At 42.2% G+C, this 26,461-nt stretch overlaps 1 protein-coding gene across 3 annotated transcripts in view; it reads left to right on the forward strand.

Annotated features, from left to right (window-relative positions):
- ITPK1 (inositol-tetrakisphosphate 1-kinase) overlaps window positions 1-26,461 on the forward strand; it is a 150,082-nt gene that overhangs the window by 77,448 nt on the left and 46,173 nt on the right. For all 3 annotated transcript variants that reach the window (XM_055717210.1, XM_055717212.1, XM_055717211.1), the window contains exon 5: window positions 8,083-8,200. In XM_055717210.1, the coding sequence (XP_055573185.1) occupies window positions 8,083-8,200 (118 nt within the window). The remainder of the gene's footprint in view (window positions 1-8,082; window positions 8,201-26,461) is intronic.

A 26,461-nucleotide genomic window follows, 5' to 3' on the forward strand; every position in this document is an offset into this window, starting at 1 on the left:
CTAATTCCAGTTTAGCATTGCTGTGTTCACAACAGCAAGCTTCAGCCAAGCATACTCTAGAAAGGCTGTTGCAGGGCTACACTAAGAAACTTGTTTAATTCTTGCAAAATGCTTAGATCCAGCTGGCTGGTGCCTTCAAGGCCTTCATTTTTAGGAATATTAAATTTAACCACAAAAGAAAATAATAAAAAAGCCAAGAATGTTAGAGGAGAACTTAATGTTCTTTCTTCTCTCCCTGTCATTAGTTCTTGGTTGTACGGTAAACACCATATTATCTAATATATCTATTCTTTTTGAGGATGCCATCTTCCTGCAAATAAGTGCAATGTAATGCCTCAAGAATTAGAAGGGGACCCTGGAATGTGAGTGCAGTCTCATGCTTTTCCATAGTTTCGGTATGTGATACGGACCATCCTGTTTGCATCTCTATGCTTTTGTTTTGCAAGCTGTAAATTAAAGGGAACGGTATTAACTGCCTTTTGAGATTAATATGAGAAGCCCTTTAGGTCAGCTCAGAATGGTTGTCATAAGGGTTTGTTTGTTTCTGTGTGGAGCTCTGGTATGAAATTGTAGTAGCTATGATGACATCAGATTAACAGAGCAAGTTACAAGTCACACTGATGTCTGATGATCTGTCTTTACAGATAGTGTTCTTTAGCATAGCCCAGTGGGTGACTTGTCCACAATCATGTAGTTGAACTAGGATGTAGGTTTCCATCTACTGGACTACATGTATTTCTGACTGTGGGTATGGAATCATAATCTCTCAGTATCTTCAAAGCTCATGGATTAAAAAAAGATCCTCTTCCAGTGCCTTCCAAACTGGCAGAGGATCTTTTTCTAGTGAGTGGGATAGAGGGCAGGGACCCCTGTGAGCAGGCTGCTGAATGATACCCTCTCCCCAGTAAAGCAAGGCCTTGAGCTTCTGGTTCTGCACATGTGACTGAGCTGTGCTACATCACTGGCACACAGGAAACTGTCCTTGTAGTAAAACATGTACCCAGGAACCAGCGGAGTAGTGGAGAGGCCAGTCAGCATTGAGCTGCATGCCAAAGTATGTTTAAAGGGTATACTCAGGTAATTTTTTATATGGGGCAGAAACTGGCAGGAAGTTACTGCCTGTCTCCATCTGTCCTATATTATTTCTAAGATACTGAAGACTATTAGAAATGAAGAGAAATATTCCCTAGAAAAAATAAATGGTAAGACTCCATCTGTATAAAGTGCGTGGGGGGTGGTTTGGTTTGTGGGGTTTTTTTAAACTAAAATCAATGAGCAACTTCAAAAATGTGAAGTGACCACCTTGCAAGAGAGCTACTTAGTGTGTGTGATGTTGCATAAGCACTGTGGTATTTCTGGCACCTGCACACAAGTGGAAATAGTGTGGTTCCTTTACTGTGCATTTAATTGACCAAAAAAGTTATAATGATCTTAACCAGACCAAACAGTGCAAAATTCATCATGCTAATTTTCCTGCTATTGAATATAAACATAACAGCAAGATCATACCTGGCACTGTTGGCTCCGTAAAGTAGTCTTCCAGGAAGCAGGGGCAAGGGATCCTTGACCGCAGGAGGAGGAATGATATGCCAGGCTATATTTATGACCTTTGTAAGAATAACTTTTTTTTCAGAGCTGTATTGTAGAGGCCTTGACCATCTCATCTGCAAGTGCTGAGGAGGAAACTGGTTTCACATTTACATGAGTCTGTGTGCCTGCTCTCTGGAGTCTCTGATGAACTGTTGCACGGTCTGGTGGGAGAATGGTCATAGACTAGGAAGTCTCTTAGCATGCCCTTTTAGTCTTGCTGTTTAATGACTGTTCTCAATTGCTTTGTAAATTGCCATTACAGGAGACTCTGAAAACAGCAAGGAAGAATTGCCTGTAGCCAGTGGGCTTTTTAGCTGCAGAAGACCTTTAGGTCTGAACTTTCTGAGGTCTTCGTGCTAGCTGGATGTGGTCTGGGCTGCAGTTTCTCAGGAGAGCATTGGTGGGTGGAAGCTGCTCTCACTGCGTTGAAGATCAGTGATGAATGCCTAGTGATCTCATCCAAAGCCCAAATGAAGACTGCATGCAGCACCTAGTGTAATGCGTGAAGTGCAAAGTAGAGAAATCTTTCAATTTCCTTCATAGGACACTTGGATCCTTACTTTGGGGATGATGATTATTTGTAGAGATGATGAAGTCTCCCTACCCACTGTAACACTTGGCTGAACTGACTGAACATAGTTTATTTGTTGCCTGGCAAAAAAAAAAAAAAATTGTTACAGTCCTTGGTGGTTCCTTCTTGACCATTGGAACATGAAGAGAAGTCAGGTGGGAAGAGGCGTAGTCCCCAAGGGTCCCTTTCACTTGCTGGTGCTCCAGTTCCTGTCATCTTGGTGGGAAAAAGAACCTAACTATGCCAGTTCGTGCCTTCTAGACAAAGTTTATGACTTTGAGTATGTTTTAGTTTCTGTAAGACATTGACTGGGAGATCTTTGTTATGTTCTGATCAGAGCAAAGTACTGTCTGGTCAGCTGCTAGTCGTAGCTGTACAGGGGCTTGAGTAGCTTCATTCATTGCAGCTTCACACTAGTCTGTTCCATTCAAAATGATGGCCTCAGTGATGGAAAATCAGTAAGGTTATTGATTTGTCTTTCAGAGCTTTTTCTGAACAGCTTCTTTTTGTATTAGCTTTCTTTAAAAAAGATAATCAGAAACAGGTTTTATTCCTAGGCTTCTGCTATCAGGTAGATGAAAATTTAAGGTGTCATGTCCCGCTGCCCCCAAACTATTGACTCTCCCACTCTGAAGTTGTCCAGGAAAGGCTCTTCTATTCTTGATTCAGAAGCTTTCTTAGAAGGACTTGAGACTGAGAAGAAAGAAAACTAGGGAGATACTTTGGAAGGGAAGGAGTTAGGGCATTGTTCTTGCTGCATTGCTTGCTTTCTTCAGAAGTCTCAGCTGTGAGAAGGTGATTTGGGTACATACTCAGGGAGGTTATGCCAGTAGATTTTTAATGCTGCTTTTTTACTAAAGATACTAGTCCATTCTGTTTCTGGTTTTCAACTTCGTACTTGCAGAATACTTACACATTTCAAATTTCTTTTTGCATGCTCTGCTGAGAAAAGGCAAGTGAAAAATTAAAGGAACCATCAACTCTTAGTAATTTTTTTTTTCTTATTGGGGGTACAGGGTGAGACACAAAGTTGAAATAGTCTGTTTGCACCTGAATTCACAGACCAGTACCTGTGTTTTTCCCATTTGAAAAATAACTGGTTTACATTTATTGGAAGAGCCTCATAAGGAGGCAAAGTTAACTAAAAATTTGGCATTCAAGTGCTAACTGGTATGACAGCTTCCTGTGGGTAGATATTTGCAAGATGAAGCAGTGGTGGACCTCTAAAGGCAAACCAAGGAAGCTGAATACTTAGAAAGTTGCTTTGAGATGTACAGTGAATAGAAATTTAAAACAGAGGAGATTTGTCCCCACTTCCCTTTGCTATACGCCTCATCCCTCCCAGCCACTGCAGGAACCTCCTTTAAATTTAGAGAAAAACAATTTTGAGATGAGTTCAAGATCCAACTTGCCTACACCTTCCCTTTTGGAAGGAGGTGTCCATAGAAAGAGACCAGCAGAGCCCAAGACAGAAAAAAGGAACTTGTAAGTCTGAATCTGATGCAAACTCTTTAGACAAACTTGTGTCTGTCTTTACATATGTTTCCCCTTGTTGCAGTCTGTTGTTACAAGCAGTCAGCTTCATGTTTCTGTACATGTAAAAACACAAATCCAAACGCTGTTATTGTTTCATTTGCTTTTTTTTTTTTTCTTAATCTGGAACTTTTGTTTAGTATTAAACGAAAGATTATAGATGTTTTATTACTTAGTAATTAAATGAATTCAATGAGTCAGTGAATCTCTGTGATTGTCTAATGACCTAATATTTGCAGTAGATACTATTATCAACATTCTGTTAAAATACATTAAATAAATAAATAAATCATGAGCTACCTTTTTGGATAAAAGCACAAAAACCGCTATTCTCATCTATACATGGGCTTCTCAGGAAAAGTTTTTTTTTAAAAAAATCTCTGGGTTATATCCAGAGGTATTTAATAGGGAACATGAAATATTCAGTCTCTCTTTGATTTCAAGTTACATTGCTGGCCTTCTGCCAGTAAAAGGGCTGGTACAGAGCAGGACTGAACGCCAAGCCTGGAATACAAACAAAGGAGGATCTGCTAAAAGTCTTTGTTCTTTCTTGTTTGCTTTTATTATGTCAAAGATTGTAAAGAGGAAAAGATAGACCTTGTCTGGGTCAAGCTGAACTGCAGCCCAAGGACAGAGCCCTTTCAAAATATCGTTGGGAAGCCTAAATATCCTCCAGACTGTTGCCTGCATTTTTGAGTCTGCTGTTGGATACTAGTCTCTGGTAAATCCACCAAAGGAGAGCACAGAGTTGTTTTGTTGGACTGACCAGAGAAGATTTGAATGTTCAAAGTTGAAAGACAGTGCTGTACTGAAAACTATCTCTTGGCTTCATTGTTTCTCTTTTCCTTCTGTAGCTGCTCCATTTTTGAGTTCATGTGTGTAATAGCTCATCTGCTATCCAAATTCTTAGACATAAACCTTTCATGTTTATCCAGATCTGTATTTCTGGTAGCGGAGCCATTCTGTGCCATGGGAAAAGGGCTGCTACTTAGGCTACATCAGCATTAACATCAATCTGTTAAGTGATCTTCACATTTATATATTCAATAAAACGTGATGCCTGAGTGTGCAGCAGTTGCTAGTAAAGAACCAAAGCTTATGAAAGGTTTCTCATTGGCTACCATAATTGTTCCTGTGAAGCGAACAAAATTGATTTCTTCTTATTGTAATTTCCTCTTGGGAATTGGTTTACGGTTTGGATTCTTAAATTCTTTACTTCTTTTAAGTAACTTTCTGTGCATAGATATTGGAACTCTTTCTTTTGCGTATGCTGGTGATGTATGGATGTGAGGTGTGGGAGACCGGTAAAGTGTTGGTAGCATACGTGCCCAAGGGGAGGCTGTGTGATTTGCTTTGGGGGGATCCTAGTGCAACTTGATGGTTCTGGATCTGAGTGCAGAGTCAATGCTTTTGTGATGGAAATCAAAGCAATGCACAATACATGAGAAGAGATGCAGAGCTGTAAGAGTTATAATTCCTGTGCCCTCTGGCTGGCCAAGTACCTAAGCCTGTAAATGGAGAAGAGCTCTTGTGTGTGTGTGTGAAGGGGCTGTTGCCTTATGCTCAAGTGCAGTTCTTCACCTTACAGTAATTTGCTAAAGTCCTCCAGACTCTAAATGGCTTCTGGAAAACAGCACCCATGTCCTTCATCTTCATCAGTTCTTTCAGGTTTGCCTTAGAGAGCTTTTTGAAGGTTCCTTAAGGCAACAGGATGAGAAATCAGTCACTGGAAAGTCAGCTAAGATGTTGACTTCTGTTGACATGTTGCCTGGTGGAGAATGGCCTTGGGATCATGCCTTCATTCCTGTTAAACTTTGTTATGCTGTGTCAAGCTTACTGCTTGAATGATCTTTTAATACGATTTAGAGCTATTATCATTATAAAGGACTGTGAAGTTCCTTAGAGAAAGCATAGAAAAGCAAGGCTCCCTCTGGAAGTATTTAATGTGAGCCAAGATAACGAGTAAAACCCACCTAACCCAAGGATGTGAGGATAGTCCTCAGCGCTGAGGTGAGCATTAGGAATATTTGGGAAAGGTGCACAAGGAGCTAGGAGAGGGAAAAATCATTCCCTCCTTGGAGGGGAGTGAAGGGGATGGAGGCCACAGGCAGGTTGAATGTATGCGTGAGGTGAAGGATTAGTATGTTCAGAGTAGGGGCTGGGCCAGGGCGGAAGTATGGAAAGCTTGATTTCTAGGTGAAACCAGAGACCGGTTGAGGCAGAAGGGTGGTCAGCACAGTGTGAAAGGAAGAGCTAGTACATCCATTAGAAACGCTGCAGGACCTTTGCTGTCAGATCTTTGCTGAGGTCACATTTTGGAGCTGTGGCTTGTTCAGTCGTTACCGTGCATGCTTACCTGCTGCCCCACCAGGCTGTCTGCAGCTCATCCTCTCAGCGTGCTCACGAACATGCACACTGTGGTAGCTCCCTATCTTTTGAGCTGAGGCACAGAGGGGCTAAAAGAGCTGTCTTGTTTTGCTTTAGATATGTTGAGATACTCAACGCAGTTTCATGATCAGCAAGTTTAAGCTAGTGCCATCATCACTGGATAATCCTAACTCCACAAGGTGTCCTTTAGCTGCTGCGTAAAAGGGCACGTATGCATAAACGTAGGAGTTTAAGATGCATTAGGTAACAAGTTTCTGTGTCTCTCAAAAAAAAAAAAAAAGTAAAATCTCTTCTGTACTTCAAAGCTGACTGCTCTGCTTGAGACTCTGGAAGTACTGGGGGGAGGGGACTCAGGAAAACTGTTCTCTGTATGTTCTGGGTATTAATGACTTGAAGCGAACTCGACTTCTGTGCCAGTGAGCCAGAGAGGCTTTTTATCCAGCCTGCACTGCAAGAGTACAACAGCAGGGTCTCACAGTTTTGATGACTGACTGTGCAAAAGGCTCTGTCCCTTATTTTCCCCAAGTGGTAGCAAGGGTGAGCATGTCTTTGGGGAACTGACTCTTCTGTGTTCTGTGAGGATGATTAAATACATCAGGTACACGTATTACCACTGAAGGGTGCCTCATGCCGTGTCAAGGAAAGCTATTTGTGTGCTGTGGGTGATGCAGTGGGTTCATTAAACCCCAGTGCTGGATCCTCTTTGCCTCAAAAGAATAATCCCTTTTCTGCAAGCCATCAGTTCAGACTATGTAGTCAGAAGAAAGCAACAGTTAGCCAGTGCTAGGATTAGCACGAGGAAGTCTGCATTTCCAGTCAGTCTAGAGCAAAATCACTTGTTGGGAACAGATGATGTCGTTCTTTTCTCTTCAGCTCAGTATCTAGCAAAGCGTGTCTCCTCAGGCCACCTCATACTCCTCTGAAGTATCTTTTGTAGTATGTTTTGTTCTCTGAAGTAACCAACTTAAGGGAAGTAGGACCTGATGGAAGTCCATGACTTGCAGGAGCATTTACTATGCATTTGCATGAATGGATTTAAAGAAATGAGTGGAAGCATAAAGATGGCTTTGGGAAGTTGTGTAAAACGAAGGCAGATGCTAGCTTTGGAGATATTTGATTTTGGATAGGGTAAGATGGATGCTTGTTTCTCCCATTGACTTTATGGGGCCAGGTTGGGTCAATGATGAAGGAACTCAGCATCTGTTCTGAGCAACAGAAGGAAGTTTTGTTGGGTTTGCAAGGGCAGTGCCTCGCAGCTGTGTCTGTGTTCATAGCCAAAACGCAGTGGTGCAGTCATGACCTGAGTGAATGGGGAACTGAGATGAAGATCTATGAAAACACTAACTTTGTTTTGTTCTTGTAGTCAGGAGAGTATGAACTTAGAGAAGTAACAAGATAGATGCTTTCAAAACTCAATGAAGACACAGTGAAGCAGCAATCTCTTCAGCTCTGCCAAAAAAAATTTCAGCCCCTATCGTCCAGCTCTTAACACTGCCTTCAGCCCAGCTAGAGGACAGCAATAATAATAACATTAAAGAACCCAGATGTATTTCTGAGCTTAGTTCAGATAGTTGTGATGTCCATGTACAGTAATTCAATGCAAGGCTGACCCCAGGATAGCAGTGTGTCATTTTTCTTCTACTAATTGGTTTTCTCAGCCTTGCTCACAGCTGTTACTGTGGCACTTTGCCATTGGCTCCCTTCTGAGTTGATGTGGTTGAAGAACAGGTTTCACTGCTGATGGTGAGTCCACAGGAGAAGTTTTCCATCCTAAAACATGACAGTTAGATGTCATGTTTGTGTTTGTTTCACTTGTCAGTGAACTGTCAGACTGGTGACTTCTGGCATTGCCAGTGTCTGCTTGTGTCCCCTTGAAAAGAAGCTGGACACTGAGGTTTTTAACATTGTCTATTCTCTTCCTGTCTCACAATTTTTCTACAGTCTTCAGCCAACCTAATGCCTTTTTTTTTGTTTTTTTCTCCTATGTACTTGTTTTGCAGGAGTATATTGATGCTCATCCAGAAACCATTATCCTGGATCCTCTTCCAGCTATTCGTACGCTTCTGGACCGATCCAAGTCTTATGAGCTAATTCGGCAAATAGAGGCATACATGCAAGGTAGGCCAATACCTGCTCTCCCTCAAGACTTTTATTGTGACTAGAGAAAGAAACAGCTGGCTTCTGGAGGCTGGATGTGAGGTTTCCAATAGTAGTTTTGGGCCCCTTGCATTCTGTCTCTCCATGGGAGCAAAAACACTGAAGCATTCCTGTGTCACACGATTGCCCTCTGGAATCCCATGCTCTTCTTTTTCTGTATACACAAAGGAGGTTTGCATCTTGTTAAAAATACGATGTGGGTTTAATGGGGAGCATATTTACTACAGTGAACACCAGCAGAAATCTTCTGGAAAACGTTGTCTTTTTGTGCATATGCTGGTAAATGGAAATGACTTTACAAACTTAGCAGCTTGTCATAAGAATCCTGAGGCCTGAATTTGGGGGAGGTTTATGGAAGAAGAAAAATTGGTTTTGGAAAGGACTGAAATAAATTAAATTGTAAATAGAGCTAAGGTTTTTGAGAAGCACGGGAAGCCGGTTGCACAAGTTAATTGCTGGGGGGAAAATAAATGCATTTCTGGTGCTTGCTAGTTACCTGACAGAGACTGCTGCCTTTAACTGCATCATTTGAGTTGTATTCCCATGTTTAGAAGTCATGCCTTTTCAACCTGAATAACTCTAGTATCTCTCATTTTAACCATTGTAACTGTTGGGTTAAGTTAGTCTTTCATTCCCTTTTTACTTCTGTTACTGTCATATTCTTGAAACATTTATTGGCTTTTGAGTTTAAATCTAGGGTAGCTCTTTAAGTAACTTTCATATGTTAGATGACGGTGCTTAGGGGAAATTGCATTGCTGAACTATGTTCTAATGGGGTGTTGTTGGAATTACGGTTGTGTTTGTGTTATCACTATCTTGATAGGCCGATAAGAAGCTCATCAATTTGTATTTTTATAATTGTGGATTTACAGACATACTGTTTGCATCTGACCTGCCTGACCCCATTGGCTGTGTCTTTATATAAAAATAAGACTAATAACTTGCAGCACTCTCCCTTGTCTTTTGCAATCTCTTCAGGAGAAAATGTTCAATTAGTTTAAAAGGATTTTGTTTTGGAGTCCTTAATGCTGTCTGTGAGTGGGAGAGAAGTGCCGAGGGAAACCTGTGCTCTGAGGAACTATTGAGATTTTGTTTAGCAGTGGAGAGATTCAGTAGATTTTGGGTTTTTTCCTTAAATTGCTATCAGTACTATTATTGTTATCTCTATGAGAACAATATGCTTGGGAGAGCATCCAGTTTTTGCGAGTAGTTTGTCTTGTGCACATTTTGGCCTCCTCTGGTCAAACTGATGAGAAAAAGGAATAAATGCTTAAGGAAGAAAAAAAAGTAGGTTTGTATTCCGTTAAAACTGACACTTTAAAGAGAAGCTGTTAATAAAGTTGAGGAATGAAGTAAGGAAAAGCTTCACCTGTTCTCACTGGCTGCTGCAGCGTTAGATGACCATATTTCCCTGTGTCCCCCTGTGCACCACCACCCCCAACTTATTTCTGTCTCATCATCAGAAATAGCATAACAGAGACCTTGAACCAACTTTGTATTTAGCAGGGGAAGTCTCAGGAGAGCTGAGTAGTTGGCTGTCTTCTAGTTCTGGCCTAGTGACCAAAAAGTTATGTTCCTTTAGACAGTGTTTTTTCCCCCCCCTCCTTGTTTTCACCTGCTAAATCGTATTTTGTACTTTGCAGCTGTCATGGCATATCCCAAGGCATGAGCACTTAAAAAACTCAAGTAGGAATACGTCAGTGATTAGCACTGCAAGTCATTACCAAGAAAATAATATTGTAGTCTTTAGCTGTAACTAGAAAGCCCAGTTTATCATAGGATACCAAAATGATGTGGTGGGTTAAGGTCAGTGCAAGGGATTATCTCTTCCAAAGGAATGCCATAAACTCTGGAGGGTTGAATACAGAGAAATCTGCTGTTGAAAGTCTTTCAAAAGAAAATTCAGTGTTTATTTACAGACCAGTTTTGGATTCAGGTGATCACTACCTCTATTTGAATTATATTGAATTATATATAAATGAAGTATAGTCTTTTTTTATGATCTTAAGTTCACATTTCATCTCAACCCTGTAGACCTTACAAGAACTGTATAACTAACAATTTGTACCAGTTGGGTTAAAGGGAGAATGACCATGTGCTCTGCTGACTCCAGTGTGTATGGTGCTGAATCCTTCTCTGTCTGTGTTGCCGGCACCTTTGAAAATGGCAGATGTTGCTGAGGAGAGTGTGTTCTGCAGCAGCAGGGTCCCGTGTTCTATCAACAGCTTGATTTTAAGTATAATTCTCTTTCACAAGTCCATGTTAATAATGCCTTGCCTGCCCTTTTGATAGTAAATTCTCCATGCTTCCTGAAAACGAGAATCCCTATTTGAAGTGTCTAAAACTGACCATCTGGACAGCATCAGGCTTTCTGAAAGTCCTGTAGCTAGCTCTTTGTTGAGTCAAATGTCTGAGCGCGAAGTACTCCTGAGAATGGGCTGGAAAGACACTTGTGCCACACTGTCTCTGTTACCAGTCTGTGGCCATTAAAGGAACTGAGGTGGAGAACTAGTAACAAGGCAGAAGTTGTATGTGTAGTCTGAGGGAAAGCATGCGGCTGTGCTTGGCCTTTCCATGTCCTAGACTAACCCTGTAAGCACCCAGGCCTTGCGGAAATAAAAGGTTCACAGATTTGCAGAATCACTGAGGTTGGAAGAGGACCTCATGAGAACTCATAGTCCCACTCCCTGTTCAAAGCTGGATCCTCTAGAGGAGGTTCCCCAGGTCCACGTCCAAGTTGGATTTTGTATACTTCCACAGATGGAGATTGCACAACCTCTCTGGGCAACCTGCTCCAAGGTTCACCTTCAGCATGGGGTGCTAGCATGCCGCTAGCAGTTGCTGGAGGTGACCTGCAGAGATTATTTTCTTTGGTATAGGTAGTGATATCTCCCTTGGAAGAAAGTGGGACTGTCTTCTGAAAAAGCAAAAACTTTAAGAGATACTGCAGGATTGATTTTAATGGATTCTGTTTTGGAAGCAAGAGTCTGGCCTTCCAGACTTCCTCTTTTTCCTGTTCTTTGTTAATTTAAGTGCAACCTCTAAAAGAGCTAGTCATTCTGAAATCTTCACTTTGGAGTCTTTTTTAAAAGATTTGAAAAAATAAAGGTTACATTCCCAACTTGCATCTTGCATAGCTGGCAGGTCTATCTTGAAATAAATCACTGAATAGATTTCTTTTTTTTTTTTGTATAGCAGTTGAGTTCCCTCAGCAGCTGTTATTGCTTTGTTTACTTAGCTGTGAAGAATTGCTTCTGATATAAAAGTGCTCTAGATCAGGTTCTGTAATGTTTGGTGAAAGATTAGGAGCATTATTCAATGGAAAATTCAATTTTAGCAGGCTATTGTATGGTTGGAGCTGTGCCAGCCTTTTTTAAGCTTTAACCTTACAAAAGATAACTGAATTCTCTGATGCTGTGTTGAAAAGATGTGATCCTACAGCCTCAGAATTCAAGACCTGACTTAAAATTACACTTAAGATGGTAATAGAGTGACTAGACACTAACTAACCTTTTTATATTATATTTTTAGTTTTAGGGTTAAAAACTCTTAAAATTCCCTACCTATCTTACAAATAATAATCTACACTGAAGGAATTTAAACCAAAACTGAAGTAAACATGCTACACGGTGCTCCACCTAGTTAGTGTTCCCATCTGCCACTCAGCTTCCTTTGCTGTCTCAAGTGACTTACAGGTTTCTTTGATAATGTTTGAACTTCAGATATTGCAGACCCTGGAGTTAATTTCTTTAACCATTTCCACCTGGCTTTTTTCCATGATTTAAAAATCTTCTTGTTCTTAGATTCTTAAATTTAACTCCATATCTGAAATTTCTACTGAAACTAGTCTCTGCAGAGTTCCCCTAGAAGAGAGAACTCCTGCGTGAGCCAAGCTGCAACTCCTGAATTTCTTTCTCCTAACAGTCTTTTTTGAAATATGGGAACTATTCCCTCAGGTCTCTAACAGCATAAAACCCTTTAGCTGTGATATTTTCATCCCAGCATGTAATCAAAATCATTTATGTTTGATTGCTTACTACTTACATAAGATGCTTTTGCTGCTGTGTGCACTCCTGATTTTGGGGGATGTTACAGAACAGATCATAGTATCTTTCTGTTTTCTCTGGGTTTCTTCTTATCACATTCTGTCTGCCTGTCTTAGAAATACTCCTTGAATAGCTGCATGTATCTTTTGTGACCAGGGGAGAGGCTCAGCATGATGCAGTGGATCAGGGTTTTCTACTTGGTGCTAGTTCTGACTTGCTGCATGACTTTGGGCCCAGCATTTCACCCCTTTGCATCTCTTTCTTCTCTTAACACTCACCTGCATGTCTCTTTCTTTGAGATACCACATTTTTCTGGGCAGAAACCTCTTTTCCAGATACACATACTCTTGATACAGTGAGTCTCTGATGCCAAGCAATCTGCGTAGGTTTGTTTTAAAAGAAATTGTAGATCTCTTCTTGAGTAGAAGACCGCATTTTTACAATTCAGTGCCAACGCAGGTAGTCAGGTTTTATTTTCTGGAAGTTTCGGAGCATGTACATTGCTGGAGTGATGCATACCCGGAACTTCTCCAAATCAGGCCACCCAGTTAAAAGCACCTGAAAATAGCTGTATATATGTAGCTCTAGGCATTCATCTTTTGAAACTGTGGCCTCTGCTGTGTGGCCTACTTCTCATAGAAATTTTGGTCAGAGAGGAAGGAGAAGAATAGTCACACAGGTCAACTTCAGGCACTTCTATCTGTATTTGAAGCTCCCATTAAAATGAAAAATATAGTTTTAATTTAAAGGCTCTAAATCACCTGCCTGAGGCTCACTTGTTCATGTAGGGACATACCAGTAAAGCATCTAAGTTAGAGGGCTGATGTTAGCTACTGCAAATAACTGTGTCAGTTTTTGGATGCAAGTGTCTCCCTTGTTGATTGTATGCTCTCTTTCCACCAAGAACACATGCAAACAGATATCTCATTGCCTCGCTCCAAGTGTTGTGTGTGTTCACTTACTGCATTTTAATTTCTCTCTGAAAACTAGCATACATGTGTGGAGGGAAGTAATAGGAATTGAATTAATATTCTCTGTGACTGGAAGGAGTTTGTCCAAAGTGCACCAGCACACAGCAGTGCTGCACGTGGCGCTGCTCTGTACCCCAGTTGTCAGCACTCGGTAGGTCTCAGCCCTGCTCTGTCAAACTGGAAAGATTCTGGGACTTTTGACCCAGGGAGGTGCCACGTGACATCTTTCTCATAAAAGCTCATTCATTCATCTAGGAGGGGGTTGACAAAGGGACATGGATGTGTCGGTGTTATGATAAACAAGCCCTGGCTTTGAAATTTAAAGTAGACAGCTGCTTCCAAAGGACTAGATCCTACCCTGAGAGAGGTGGCAGGAAAAGAAAGCAGGAAGCTCCGAAGGGAACCTGGAATCTTCTTTCTTGTACCATTGCATGCTCTTGTTAAGGTAGTTTACAAAAGGATTTTCTAAGGTAAAAATGCTGAAAGCTAACCACTTCTTAAACAGAAAATGCAAACAGACTCTCCTTTCCCTTCTTGCCTCTCCTCCCCCCTGCCAGGTTTTCATTATTTTGAGCTGTCAGCTCTGTCCCAGTGCGGGTAGGAGGGACCAGAGAGCTGGGGGCCTCTGTGGAAATGATGGGCACAGTCCCTGTTCTCCCAGCCAGGAGGGAGCGTCTGCTGGCCTGCTGCTTCTGGCCTGCTAAGATACATCAGCTTGGTTTAGTTCAAGCTGATAGAGCAGTCCAACAAACAGAAAGCCTAGAAAATAATATAGAAAATATTTTTATCATTTTGTCTCACAGTGGGCCAGTCAGAACTCCTTGAACCAACAAACAATCTTCTCCTTTAATCCTAGTAGTCCTGATGGTTACTGAGCTTTCAAAGTAAGCCTGTCTGTAAAGTTCAGATGTTACTTTTGGGTGCACTTAAGTTTAATCTTAAAATCTTGCGGGTTTTTGTGGTCAGATATGGGCAGTCTGCATCTCACTTTGTTTAGCTGTATCTAAAAAGAAACAAGACTGGACCTTTTATCCATTTATTTCATACTAGTGTTGGAGACTTTTGGTTTGCATCTATATGCATCTTTTCAAAGCATTTGTGTACTTGATAAAGCCAAAAACATGGAAAAGTTTATAGCGATTGAAGCAAGATCTTCTATGAATTTTGTGTTTGGGGCTTGCATGGATCTGAAGAATGACCAGATCTGCTTTTATGGGGTAAACATATAAGTCATGACTGCACTCTGTTGTCATGGGGCTTTCCTATGACATCTCCAAATTGGGTTTTAAGAACAGAACATGGATTAATTCTTGAGAGTTACTGTCTGTCTAGAATTAGGAAAGGAGGAGCAGGGATTCTTCTGGTCATGAGGAAGTCTTTGCTGAATAAACCGGATGTTTTAAATTCCAGCACAGTTGTGTTTCAAGTTATTCTGATTCTCTTGAGTAGAAATTTCCTTGGCTGGCATCCAACAACAGAAGATACTTTTCCCAAGTATCTAGGTGCTAGAAAAAGTAAGGAGGGGGCAACAAAAGATAAATTGCTTACAATATCAATGTAAAACTTACCTGAGAGTACCTTTTGCAGTGAATGGCTTTTCCCCTGATGTTTCTACTCATACTGTCATAAGATCAGAAGTCAAGAAAGAAGTCTGGAAAAAGACAACCTTTCTTCTGAATTGGAAACCGGGGCTCAGCTGCTGGAACATTATTCCAGTTGTGGCATAATGTGTTCATGTCAGTTTTGCTGCTGAAGAAGCATTTTATGTTAAGATGTGTTACAGTAGTATAACATGGACAAGAAAAGTAGCATTCCTCACATTTCCTCAGACAAGTGTCTAGCCAACATGTGAGACCCCTGATTAGATTCTAACCCCCCTCATGAAGAGTCCATCAGGACCTTAAGTCTTTATCAGGGTGGCATGGGGCCTACTGATGATAACAGTAAATGAGAGATTCGTGAAGATCATGCTTTCCTTTGCCAGGGTCACTAACATCTAGTCTAAAAGCACTGTCACCTCCTGTTTCACTTTTCTGCTGGCTTTGTGGAACTGTTACGACATCTGGGTGTATCAGCAAAGAAAATATGAAAGCTTTTATGTTCCTTGATGTCAGTAGTTGATTCAGTCTCATGAATTTTCCAGGTGGCTTTCTGAAGTTAGAGTAGAAGAGGCTGCAAGTGTAAAGGTTGATGAGAGGGACTTGAGACTATCTGAATTTCTTGTATAGTTTATGACTGAGTGGAATCAAACCTCTGTGGTCAGGTGCTTGATAGTCTTCCAAGACAAGGTTATTTACTTGTCGTTTGGTACCCTATACCACTAACATCTTGCTTTTCTTCTTGTTTGGCTATGCTTCTTACAGTAGCAATTGGAAAGTGCTGGGTTTTGTTTTTCTAATGTGTAAATGCTGTGTATGGGGTGGAAATAGATCTATATGCATCTGTAAGCTGGTATGACTGTATGGACACACTCAGCTCTCCTGGGTGTGTCAGTAATTGCAGTTCAGGTCACCATACTGCATTTGTGTAAAAGAAACAAAACTGATTCTGCAGGATACAGCTTAGCTCTGTGAAGCAGAAGGGTGCTACGCTAGAAGAAAGAGTGGTAGTGTTACAGGCATATGTTGCATTGTTTCATTCCATGTTTGGTGGGCAAGGTGTATGTGGAATATGTTTCATAACTCATGGTATTTGTAGGGAAATACACAACTTCTTTAGTTCTGTACACAGAGTGAACCACTGCTTGTTAAATTGCGTTAAAATAGTCTGAATAGTAGAAATTGTGTCCCTCAAACAGCACTGTGTGGCCATGTTGCTTAAGTTGCCTTTAGGCCTTCTGTCCTATTAGAGTTCTTCAAAGCTGTCAGCTAGAGATGGATAGCTGGATACAAGTCAGAACACTGGAATAACTTTCCAAAAAAAGAAAAAAAATTACTCCTCAGAGGGCAGATGTTAAGTAAACTGAAGCATCAGAAAGTGTGAAACAGAAACCAAAGGCAGATAAATAAACTGCTTTCAATGTGGCAAGTCAAGCATCCCATACTAGTGGCATTCCAGGACATTTATTAATAACTCTGGAAAAGGTGGATGAACACAGGATGGCACATATTTCAGATAAATGCAAATTATTTAACTTTTTTCCAGACAGTGGGAGACAGCAATATCAGAGGGATCTACCAAAAGTCAGTGAAGAGTCAGCATGATGATAGATCCAGTTTATTGCAGTCTCTTGGGACCATAAAGAAATAATATGGACAGCTCATGCATTGTTAATGTCTACATTGACTCACTGCTCAGGAAAGACCTTGGCGTCACAGTGGGTAACTCAACTGGAAACTTCTGCCCCCTCTGCCTCAGTAGTCAAAAGAGAACATGCCAACAGAACCAAACAAAAAGATTATGGTGGCCAAAAATATCATTGAAGATACTGAGCATACAGTTATGGAAATAAAGCGCTTTCTTTCCCAGTGAAGACTGTTTTCAGTTCTGCTTTCCTGAATTTAAAAATATGCATTAGAAATTAAAGGAATCCTGGAGAAAAAGGACACGGTCACTGCCAAGAGACAGCCACACAAGGGGAGAGTGAGATCAATCTGGGGCTAGCAGAGGTGGAACAAAACCTGAGAAAATAAAATATGAATAAGTAGAGAAACATTCCCAATTTTCTCTTCCCTGCCATGTCAGAGTAGAATTTCACTGAGTATCTGTGCAGTTGCCGGAACATGTCAACTAAGATCATAGCTGGACTGAAAAAAGTAGGATACATTCACAGCTAGATTTAAAAGATTTACAGACCATCGTGGTTGGGGGTATATGGTACTGACTGGTTGGTATTAGAAAGAAACTCCATTTGTGAATGCTGAACTCTGTAACTTGGGATATGTTGGGGGACTATGTATATTCCCTTTCATCTGATTTGAAATCCACTGCCAAGTAGCAGCAGTGGAGATGATACAGTATCAGCTGAACTGTGGTCTTACTTGGTTTTGATTATTCCTGTGTTCATTTCTCGTCTCCCAGGAAGCAGGAGTGCCTGAAACTGCAGTGATGATGTAAAGTATTTTCTAGTTCTGCATAATGTCCTGGTACAAGTAATAACGTTTTGGCATTTTTACCATATTGTGAATAAAGTCTTGAGATTTTACATTAATTATTATGAGCACTCCACATGTTAAATGGGAACTTCAAATACAGCCTGATTTGTTAAAGGCTGTTGTTCTTCCAGAAATATGGCTGGATGAGTTTATTATGAGTGTTTTCTCTTTGATAAGAGCACTCTTCTGCTATAGTAAAGCCCCCACAAGACCCTGTAGAGTGAGGCAAAGGGGTGTGCATGTGGGGACAGAACTGTGGCACAGTGGGGCAGACACTCATAATACACAGCAGGGACTTAATGGTACTGAACGCCCTTGAAGAAGTTTCTGTTAACTCTTGTTCTTCTGAAGGGTCAAGGAGCTAATCCTCCAGACCACGCTGGTGCGGTGTGTGACACAGGGAGTTACTTAGCACACTGGGACTTTTCAACTTTTAAACCTTTTTTTTTCATTTCCTCTTTGCTGCACAGCAAAATCATGAGGAAGACTGACTAGTTGCGAAATTCATCTCCCATGTCGATACAAAAGTGATTGAACAGATAGTGTTCCGCTGCCCTAACAAGCCTGCTCCATGGTCAGAACAGCTGCAGCTTTTCTGCCTTGCTGCAGCTCAGCTGCCAGCTTCTGTAGTGCCTGCCAGGGCCGGGAGAGAAGCGAGCACTCAGCTGTTCCTGAGTGTGTTAACTTTAGATGTGGCATCGGGATTCTTCCACAAGCACAGTGTTCATATTCCAGGTCCTTTTTAATCAGCTTGAGGATGTTTGTCTCTGATTGAGTGCTGGTGAGCAGTCAGCAGTGAAATCTGTCCTGCAGAGATGCAAAGTGTCAGTCTTGCAGATATCTACCCACCACCCCTCTACTGACGAAGGGTGAATGAATATTGTGAATGAGGCCCTTCTTTTGACCAAGGGATGCTAAACATACTATGAAGGCAATGGAAGATGTTAACATACAGGAAGACCTTTGTCCTTTCTGAGTTGTATTTTATTAACCTTTGAAAATCCACTAAGATCTGCATCGTATGGGAAAGTTCAGCTTCGCTGAAGCAATTTCTTCACTTAAAACTGAGAGCTTATTCCATCACACCAGCTTACTTAGTTGCTGGTGTATTGACAGGATGCCCGTCCAGCTAAGAAGTAGGTACACTGAATATAAGCCCCATCCTGTGCCAAGTCCTGGTTCGTATGTAGTACAACTAATGTACATGCAGCATAGGCAAGGCATAGGTTAATATGTCTCTGAGATTTTAGGATCTATAATGCCAGTGCAGTTTCATTTCAGCCAAATTTGAAGGGATACTTAAGTTTCTTTAATAGTCCAGTTTGACTTACATGACCTAATGTTTCTGAACAAGTCCAGCACGTAGAGCCTCAGGGCTAGGAACCACGCATTTTTGATCTCTGTTGTTGAGATTCAGGGCCTTGACGACAGCCCTGCTTACTCTCTTGATCTCTGAAATGCCAGCCAAACTTCCCCGCTTCACCAGGGGAACCTTTTGAGTATTAGTCAGTACTTGGGAACCCTGTGAGCATGCTGTTTGAACACTGGGAGGAGGGTGTAAGTAAGATAAAATTTTTGGTCACAATGCTACTGTAGTGCTGGGACAAAATAATGGAGTAGTTAAGAACCTCCTGTACTGGAGGTTTTAGGAACACGTTAGGTAGACAAACACCTGCCCGTGTTGGTATTAGAAGCATTTCATTTTGCTGGAATGCAGTGGGACTGGGGAAGGTGACCTTTTCAGACCAGTGTTTTCTGATGTTGACTGTCTTTCGGAATAAAAAAACATCAGCTACTGACAGCTTGAGCCAGGGAGCTTAACAAAGTCACGCTAAGATGTTAGTAGATAGCTGTCCTGCGTGGGCCCAGCGTATCTGCTTACCTGTGCCGGCATAAGAGCTAAGCAGTCTGAGTAGTCGTAGGCTCCCAGTGGGGCTGTGCTCCCTTAGAAAAAGTGGTATGTTTTAGCTGGGGACAGTCACATTACTCCAGCTACATGACTTCTGGGCTGAAGCTGGCTTCATTCTGCTTTTTCAGGATGCCGAGAGAGGAGCTGTGGGCTGGCTGCACCTGTTCATGTGGATGTGGCGCAGCAGGAGCAAGTATTTCTTCCTTGGTGGAGAAATCTGTGGAATGAGTTTGTCACTTGCTTCACAAGGGTGAGGCAGTTGAGTGATACATTCCTGAATCAGCAAACTCCTCTTGCCTTGCGGCGTTAGGCAACCACACATTAAATCTAAAGCTATAAATTGTATAATTTGCATAAGATATTAGGCAGAAAAGCACAATGGGACAGATGCTAATTGCTGATTTGGGAATCCTCACAAGCATTTGCTAGGAGATAAACTGCAGTTACTTCAATATTGGGCAATTAGTGTTGGTTTTCTAGAAGGGGAGAGGTGTATCACACCAACTGATTTCTTGTACTGTGTAATTTACTGATGCTGTGGTTGCTCTTGGGGACAGTTTTTTAGTTCCTATTTAAGAAAATATTTTGTAAAAACCCTGTGAGTTCTGGCAGGAAGACAGGTGCAGTTCAGCTGGGGTACTTCCACCAAGAAAGCTAGCCAGTTCAAAGGCACTTTCGTTGTATTTTGCTGCAGGGAAATTAATTCTACCATAAATTCTTTAGCATTCCATAGATCCATTCTGGGTGGTTATACAGGTATGCCAGACTGCAGATGGGTTTTTGGTTGGTTGGTTTTTGCTGCCTTTGCAACCTGGAGTCTGGTGTGAGTTTGGGGGGTAAAATTGACGCTGACATTTTATTGCAGTTATCATGAATTTTGACACAGAGTTTTCTAATCAGTTGTTAGGCTGCCAGTTAGTTAAACTGCTAAATCTTCAAATGTGTTTACCTAGATAGCAGAAGTACTTAAGGAAGTGCAGAGCTCTACATTTGCTGGGTTTTGTTGTTATTCTGAGTGTTGTGTCTTCCAACACTGCCCCAAAAAGTTTGCCTTCCCATTTCAGTCTGTGTATGAAATACAGGCAATTTTGTAAGCATGATGATTGCCTTCAAGGTCCTGTGTTATGGGAAAGTAAATGTCCTCAACACTGCAGCTAATTGTAATTGCTTTGGGGTTTTAGTATTCTGAGAGAAAATAATGTTAGAAGAGATCAGAAAATACCCATTTTATTTTCGCTGAATAAACAATTTTTTGTAATGAACCTAAAATGGGTGGTGAGGAGAGCAGCATTTTTGAGATTTCAGATTGTGGATAAGAGAGGAAAATGTCTCCTCTTTTTCTCCCCTTCCTCTCCCACGCTTACTCTATAGCTTGCTTGTCCAAGAGTCCCTGGGAGAGAGGTGACTTGTTCTTTTAGACACCTGTATGAGGTGAGAGTAAAGGAGCTCTGCTTTACGCTTCACTGAAAAGCATCTTGCTTCATACCTGTGATGAAACTGCAAACCCTGTTGCAGGCAGTTTGGCTTGTCCATTTGTTTTGAGCTTATCATTAAGGACTGTAGCTGTAAACTAGTTATATGCAAAAGTAAAACATAAACTGCTCGTGCTGGTGGGGGGCTGGCACAGGAGAGTCCCATCTAGGAGGGTCTGAGGGTTTGTCTGCATTAGGTGTGTTGGTTTTCATTCCTTCCAGTACATGACAGCTCTGATGTGGGTGCTCTTACACAACTTCCTGCGTGGGCGGAGGGATGAACTGCACCAGAAGAAAGCACGTTTATAGTCTGGGTAACTACATCCGTGCAGGTGTTGGGGCAGGGTTACCATTCCAGATGGTAATTGCACTTCTGGCAGGAACTGCTCCACGGATGCAGCTCTTTGCAAGTGCACGCCTGTCCTGAGCCAAGATCGTGCAACACTTTGCCTCTTCTCTCTTGACTTACTCCTTAGAGCGATTATTTTCAAAGACGCTGTTGTGAATTAGGACAAATTCTTTATGAACAGGCACAAGATGTGTAACTAGTGCCATTATCTAAGTGGTTAGAAAAGCTTTTAAAATTGTTTATGGCACAGGGGAGCTAAAACTATAGCGATACCTATGCCAAACACATGCATACGTTGCTCTCTGGAGGCAGGTGTTGGTGGTTGGTTTGTGAAGGTTTGTCTGCCTGGGACGGGCTTCATGCACCAGGTGCAGCAGTAGTACCACCACTATTGCTGAGGGGAAGATAGGGAGTCGCTGAAGCAGCTTTGACAAGTGATACACTTGTGCCTGTGAGGCTGCCTCCCTCCCCCAGGACACAAAAAAAGAGACAGACAGACTGGTTACACACACCAAACCATCCTTTCTCTTTGTTCTTCCTATAAGGAAATTGACTTTCTGTGTTAGTTCAGTATCCAGTCTTATCAACACACAGAATGTAGCCAGGCTTACCGAGTCACAGCCTGCCCGTTGTAAGCACTTTATCATCCAGCCCGTTCCAGAAACCCAGGGTGAGCCAGTGGGAAGAGGAGTCAGGTTATCCCCCTTCTCACCTTTTAGAAACATTAGGTTGGCAAAGACCCTTAAGATCATTGAGTCCAGTTGTTAACCTAACAGTGCCAAGTCCACCACTAAACCATGTCCCTAAGGGCCACATCTACACATCTTTTAAATACCTCCAGGGATGGCGAGTCAGCCACTTCCCTGGGAAACCTCTTCCAGTGCTTGACCACACTTTCAGTGAAGAATATTTTTCCTAATATCCAATCTGAATCTCCCCTGGTGCAACTTGGGGCCGTTTCCTCTTGACCTGTCACTTGTTATGTGGGAGAAGACACCAACACCCACCTCACTGCAACCTCCTTGCAGGGAGCTGTAGAGAGCGATAAGATTCCCCCCTGAGTCTCCTTTTCTCCAGGCTAAACAGCCCCAGTTCCCTCAGCTGCTCCTCATGGGACTTGTGCTCCAGACCCTTCACCAGCCTCACTGCCCTTCCCTGGACACGCTCCAGCACCTCAGGGTCTGTCCTGCAGTGAGGGGCCAAACCTGGACACAGGATTTGATCACTGTCCTAGTCCTGCTGGCCACACTGTGTCTGATAGAAGCCAGGATGCTCTTGGCCCTCTTGGCCACCTGGGCACACTGCTGGCTTGTATTCAGCTGGCTGTCTTCCAGCACCCCCCGGCCCTTTCCCACCAGCAGCTCTCCAGCCGCTCTGCCCCCAGCCTGTAGCGCTGTGTGGGGCTGGTGTGACCCAAGTGCAGGACCCGGCATGGAGCCCTGTGGAACCTCATACAACTGGCCTCGCCCCATGGGTCCAGCCTGTCCAGATCCCTCTGCAGAGCCGTCCTGCCCTCCAGCAGACCAACACTCCCCCTCCCTGGCAACTTGGTGTCATCTGCAAACTGACTGAGGGTGCACTTGATCCACTCACTCAGATTGTCAATAAAGATACTAACCAGCACTGTCCCCAGTACTGAGGCCTGGGGAACACCGCTTGTGACTGGCCCCCAGCCAGGTGTAACTCCACTCACCACCACTCCTTGGGCTCAGCCATCCAGCCAGTTTTTTACCCAGGGAAGAGTGCACCCATGCAAGCCGTGAGCAGCCAGTTTCTCCAGGGGAATGCTGTGGGAGATGGTGTCAGAGGCTTTACTAAGGTCCAGGTAGACAACATCTATAGCTTTTTCCTCATCTACTAAGCGGGTCACCTTGTCACAGAAGGGGATCAGGTTAGTCAAGCAGGACCTGCCTTTCATAACCCCATGCTGGCTGGGCCTGATCACTTGGTCGTCCTGTACAGCTCCCTGCAAGGGTGATGGCACTCAGGCTGATCTGCTCCATAACCTTCCCTGGCACCCAGGTCAGGCTGACAGGCCTGTAGTTCCCCGGATCCTCCTTCCTGCCCTTCTTGTAGATGGGCATCCCGTTGGCTAAGCTCCCACCTGCTGGGACCTCCCTGGTTAGCCAGGGCTGCTGATAAATGATTGACAGTGTCTTGGTGAGAGCTTCCACCAGCTGCCTCAGTCCCCTGCTGGATCCCATCTGCCCCCACAGACTTGTGTGTGTCTAAGTGGTGTAGCAGGCTGCTGGCCATTTCCCCTTGGACTGTGGGGGCTTCGTTCTGCTCCCTGTCCCTGTTTTCCAGCTGGCAGGTGGCTCAAGAGTCTGGATACTTTGGTTGAAAATCCCTTGTAATTTCAAGTCCAAATTGATTCACAGTCAGGTTTACTCACAAAAAGAAGTACAACCTCCTTTAAAAACACAGATTTCTGTCTGTATTAGCCGTTTCTCCTTTTGTTGGAGACGGAATGTTGATGCAAACAAAACCAGCTCATATTGAGACAGAGCTGGGGTTCAAAGAATAATAGGCGTTTACTGGATAAGAATCACATCTAGACATGCACACACTTCTCTGAAGCTGGCAGTGCTTGTCTTATCTCCCCTGTTTATATCTGTGATTTATCGCAAGAATTTTATCTTTAGGGAAAAAAAAACCCAGTCCTAGTTCCCTATCTAATCCTACAATCACATTTTTTTTCCTTCTGTCTTACAAATAGGAAAGAATCTTTAAAAAATATTTATCTCCTAGATAGAAATATACCCAAATTTATGTATATTTTTATCCCTGTAAGTTAGTGAATTTTATTGGGTCATCAGTGTATAGTTGCAGTGAAAGTAAGAGCCTGCCTGGAACTGAGGAGTAAAACAAATGCATTTCTTATTGAATTTAATGTGTCTCATCATATGCAGCTGGTTTTTTTTCCCTCTGTGCTTTCATGCGGTCTTTGTTTTTCATATTATGTTGTCCAAGAGAAAATATTTTAATAACTTGCCATACTTGGTTAGACTTTATAGGAAAATTAATTTTTCTTTTTGTAGAGGTAGATCCACAGGCACTGAATGTTTATTCAGGCTTATAGGGAAGTTTGTTTTCTTTGAAAGCTAAATGCAAGTAGGCTTCCTCTTCTCTTCTTTTTTCACTTTAAGAAAACAACTGATTTTTTCAAAACATTTTCTGGTTTGTGTTCTGGTAGCATGATTTTTTTTCCATACTGCAGCTTCTGAAGACATGTGTTTTTAGTGGCTGTAGGGCACATAGTGTTAATCTAGGAACTGCACCGTCATTATCTCCATTAGAGGAAGAGTGCCATGTCAACCGGGAAAGTACAGAGAGAGTTTTGAAGTTGTACAAGACAAACCTGTAGAAGAACCCCACTGTGCTGGGGTCTGAAAGGCTTGATCCTGTTCAAGCCTTTCTGTTGGTGCTTGGGTAGGTATTAATCTCTGCACCCCCTTGTTTCTTCATTTCACACCTCTGTCCTTCATTAGTCCTGTTTGTTTGGTTTGCAGCTTCTCCTAGAGAGACGCTACCTCTTACCATGTGTTTTGCACAGTGCTTAAAATACCTTCCAATGCCACTGTAATAAAAATGATCCTACAATGTTAGGGAAAAATAAGGCTTCTACAGTATCCACATAGCTTTTACTTGTAAATGTGTACAGAGGAAGCTCTTTGAAACAGCATTTAGCGAAAGCTGAACTCCTGAGCTATGACCTGGTTTCTTTAAACATTCAGGTTTTGTCATTATTTTGAAGTCTGCAGTATCTGATGCTAAAAATACTGTGCTGATCTTCCTGTGTGTATGTAGTTACATAAATCTTGCCATAAATAATAGTTGTTCACTCGATCATTATAGAAATGTCTTGGCATGCAATTCATAAGGGATTTGCTCAGAGCAAATCAAAATTGAGTAGAAAGACACAAATTAGAATGAGAGTTCCTAGACCTTTTTAGATCCTGCTTTTATAGCATCATTTCAATCATTTCTTGGCTTATTCTGTCATTTCTCCAGTATCTAGACAAATTGGAAGAGTGCTAAGGAGAATCCTCCTTAGTTCTTCAATCAGATGTGAAATGTGAAGGGTTGGTACTGCACCTTTACAGTTGCATACCTTAAAAAGGTTTAAGCTAAATATCTTAATAGCCTGTCATTGTGTTATGAGCATAAGCATAGAGTTGAATGCTTGAGTTCTTTACAGTTTGGATTTCACAGCCATTTTGTAGAAAAGCTTGAGACTATGAAACTTAAACGCTGAGTGGTTTGAAAGACTTGGTTGTTATGTTGTAGTTATTGGGAGAAGGTGTATTTTGTAACCACGAGGGGAGAAAAGCATAGACAAACTGTTGGTATGTGAGGCAGAATTCATCAGGCTGGCAAGACCTGTGCTGTAGTCAGTCTCCTGAACCCAGGTATCTTGACCAAACAAAAAAAACAACCCACAATTCTATTTCTAGACTGAAATATTCTGGTCACAGAAAAGTCCAAGTGCATTTGAACTTAAAAAAAACCAAAAACAAACAAACAAACAAAAAAAGTTTGGTGCAGAGGGGATTTATCTGGCCAGTGGGCAGTTACAAACAATAACTCCTAGGACATCACATATAACTTGCAGTTATTACTATAGCAAAACATAAATGTAGAAATTAGTGTAGGTGCAAGCTTGTACTAAGCGAACTGAAGTCAGGTGAGATGGGACTGAGTGGTGCAGCAGAGCTCAGAGAGGGTGTAAGTAGCAAGCACATGCCAGAAAGTCTTACTGGGTTCTCAGCATTGATTTTAATTAGGAAGAGAATGTTTTGGCTCAATTCTCAAAAATGAGCAATCCCTACTTGAATGTATCCCAGTTTTGCCTTAGGTTCTTCTGTCATCAGTGCCTGGTCTACCAGTCCCTCAGCCCAGTCAATTACCTTCATGTGTCTTAGTTTATTCTGTACACCCTGCTTTGAGTTGAGAAATAAGATTGTAAAATCATCATACCAGGAATTGTTGTGCATTTTGTTTCTGGAAAGGAACAAAACTGCAGCTTAATAGACCCATTACTAACAACCAGCCTCTGTAGAACCTAATTCAGACCTTAAAATAAATGTCAAGAGTGAAGAAAATTACAGTTCACAGAACAGCAAGACAGGAATGCTCAGACAGCTCGGGAGGGGTGAGACCTGTCTCCCGTGAAGGGTGGTGGGGCTTTTGGTGCCCAGCTCCTTCTGTCCCCAGAAAGGCCAGCCTGCCTGCTCCCTGGGATCCCTGCAGAGCCTTCATTGTGCTAGGGCACTGGAGTGGGAAGGAACATGTATTGATTTTAAGAAGCAGAAGGATTGCAGTGTTTGTTTTAAAAATACACCATTTTCTTGGGGGTCTCAGATCTCATTTCTGTGCTG

Source organism: Falco cherrug, chromosome 7 (genome assembly GCF_023634085.1).
Source record: "Falco cherrug isolate bFalChe1 chromosome 7, bFalChe1.pri, whole genome shotgun sequence".
In the NCBI taxonomy this organism is placed as follows: domain Eukaryota; kingdom Metazoa; phylum Chordata; class Aves; order Falconiformes; family Falconidae; genus Falco; species Falco cherrug.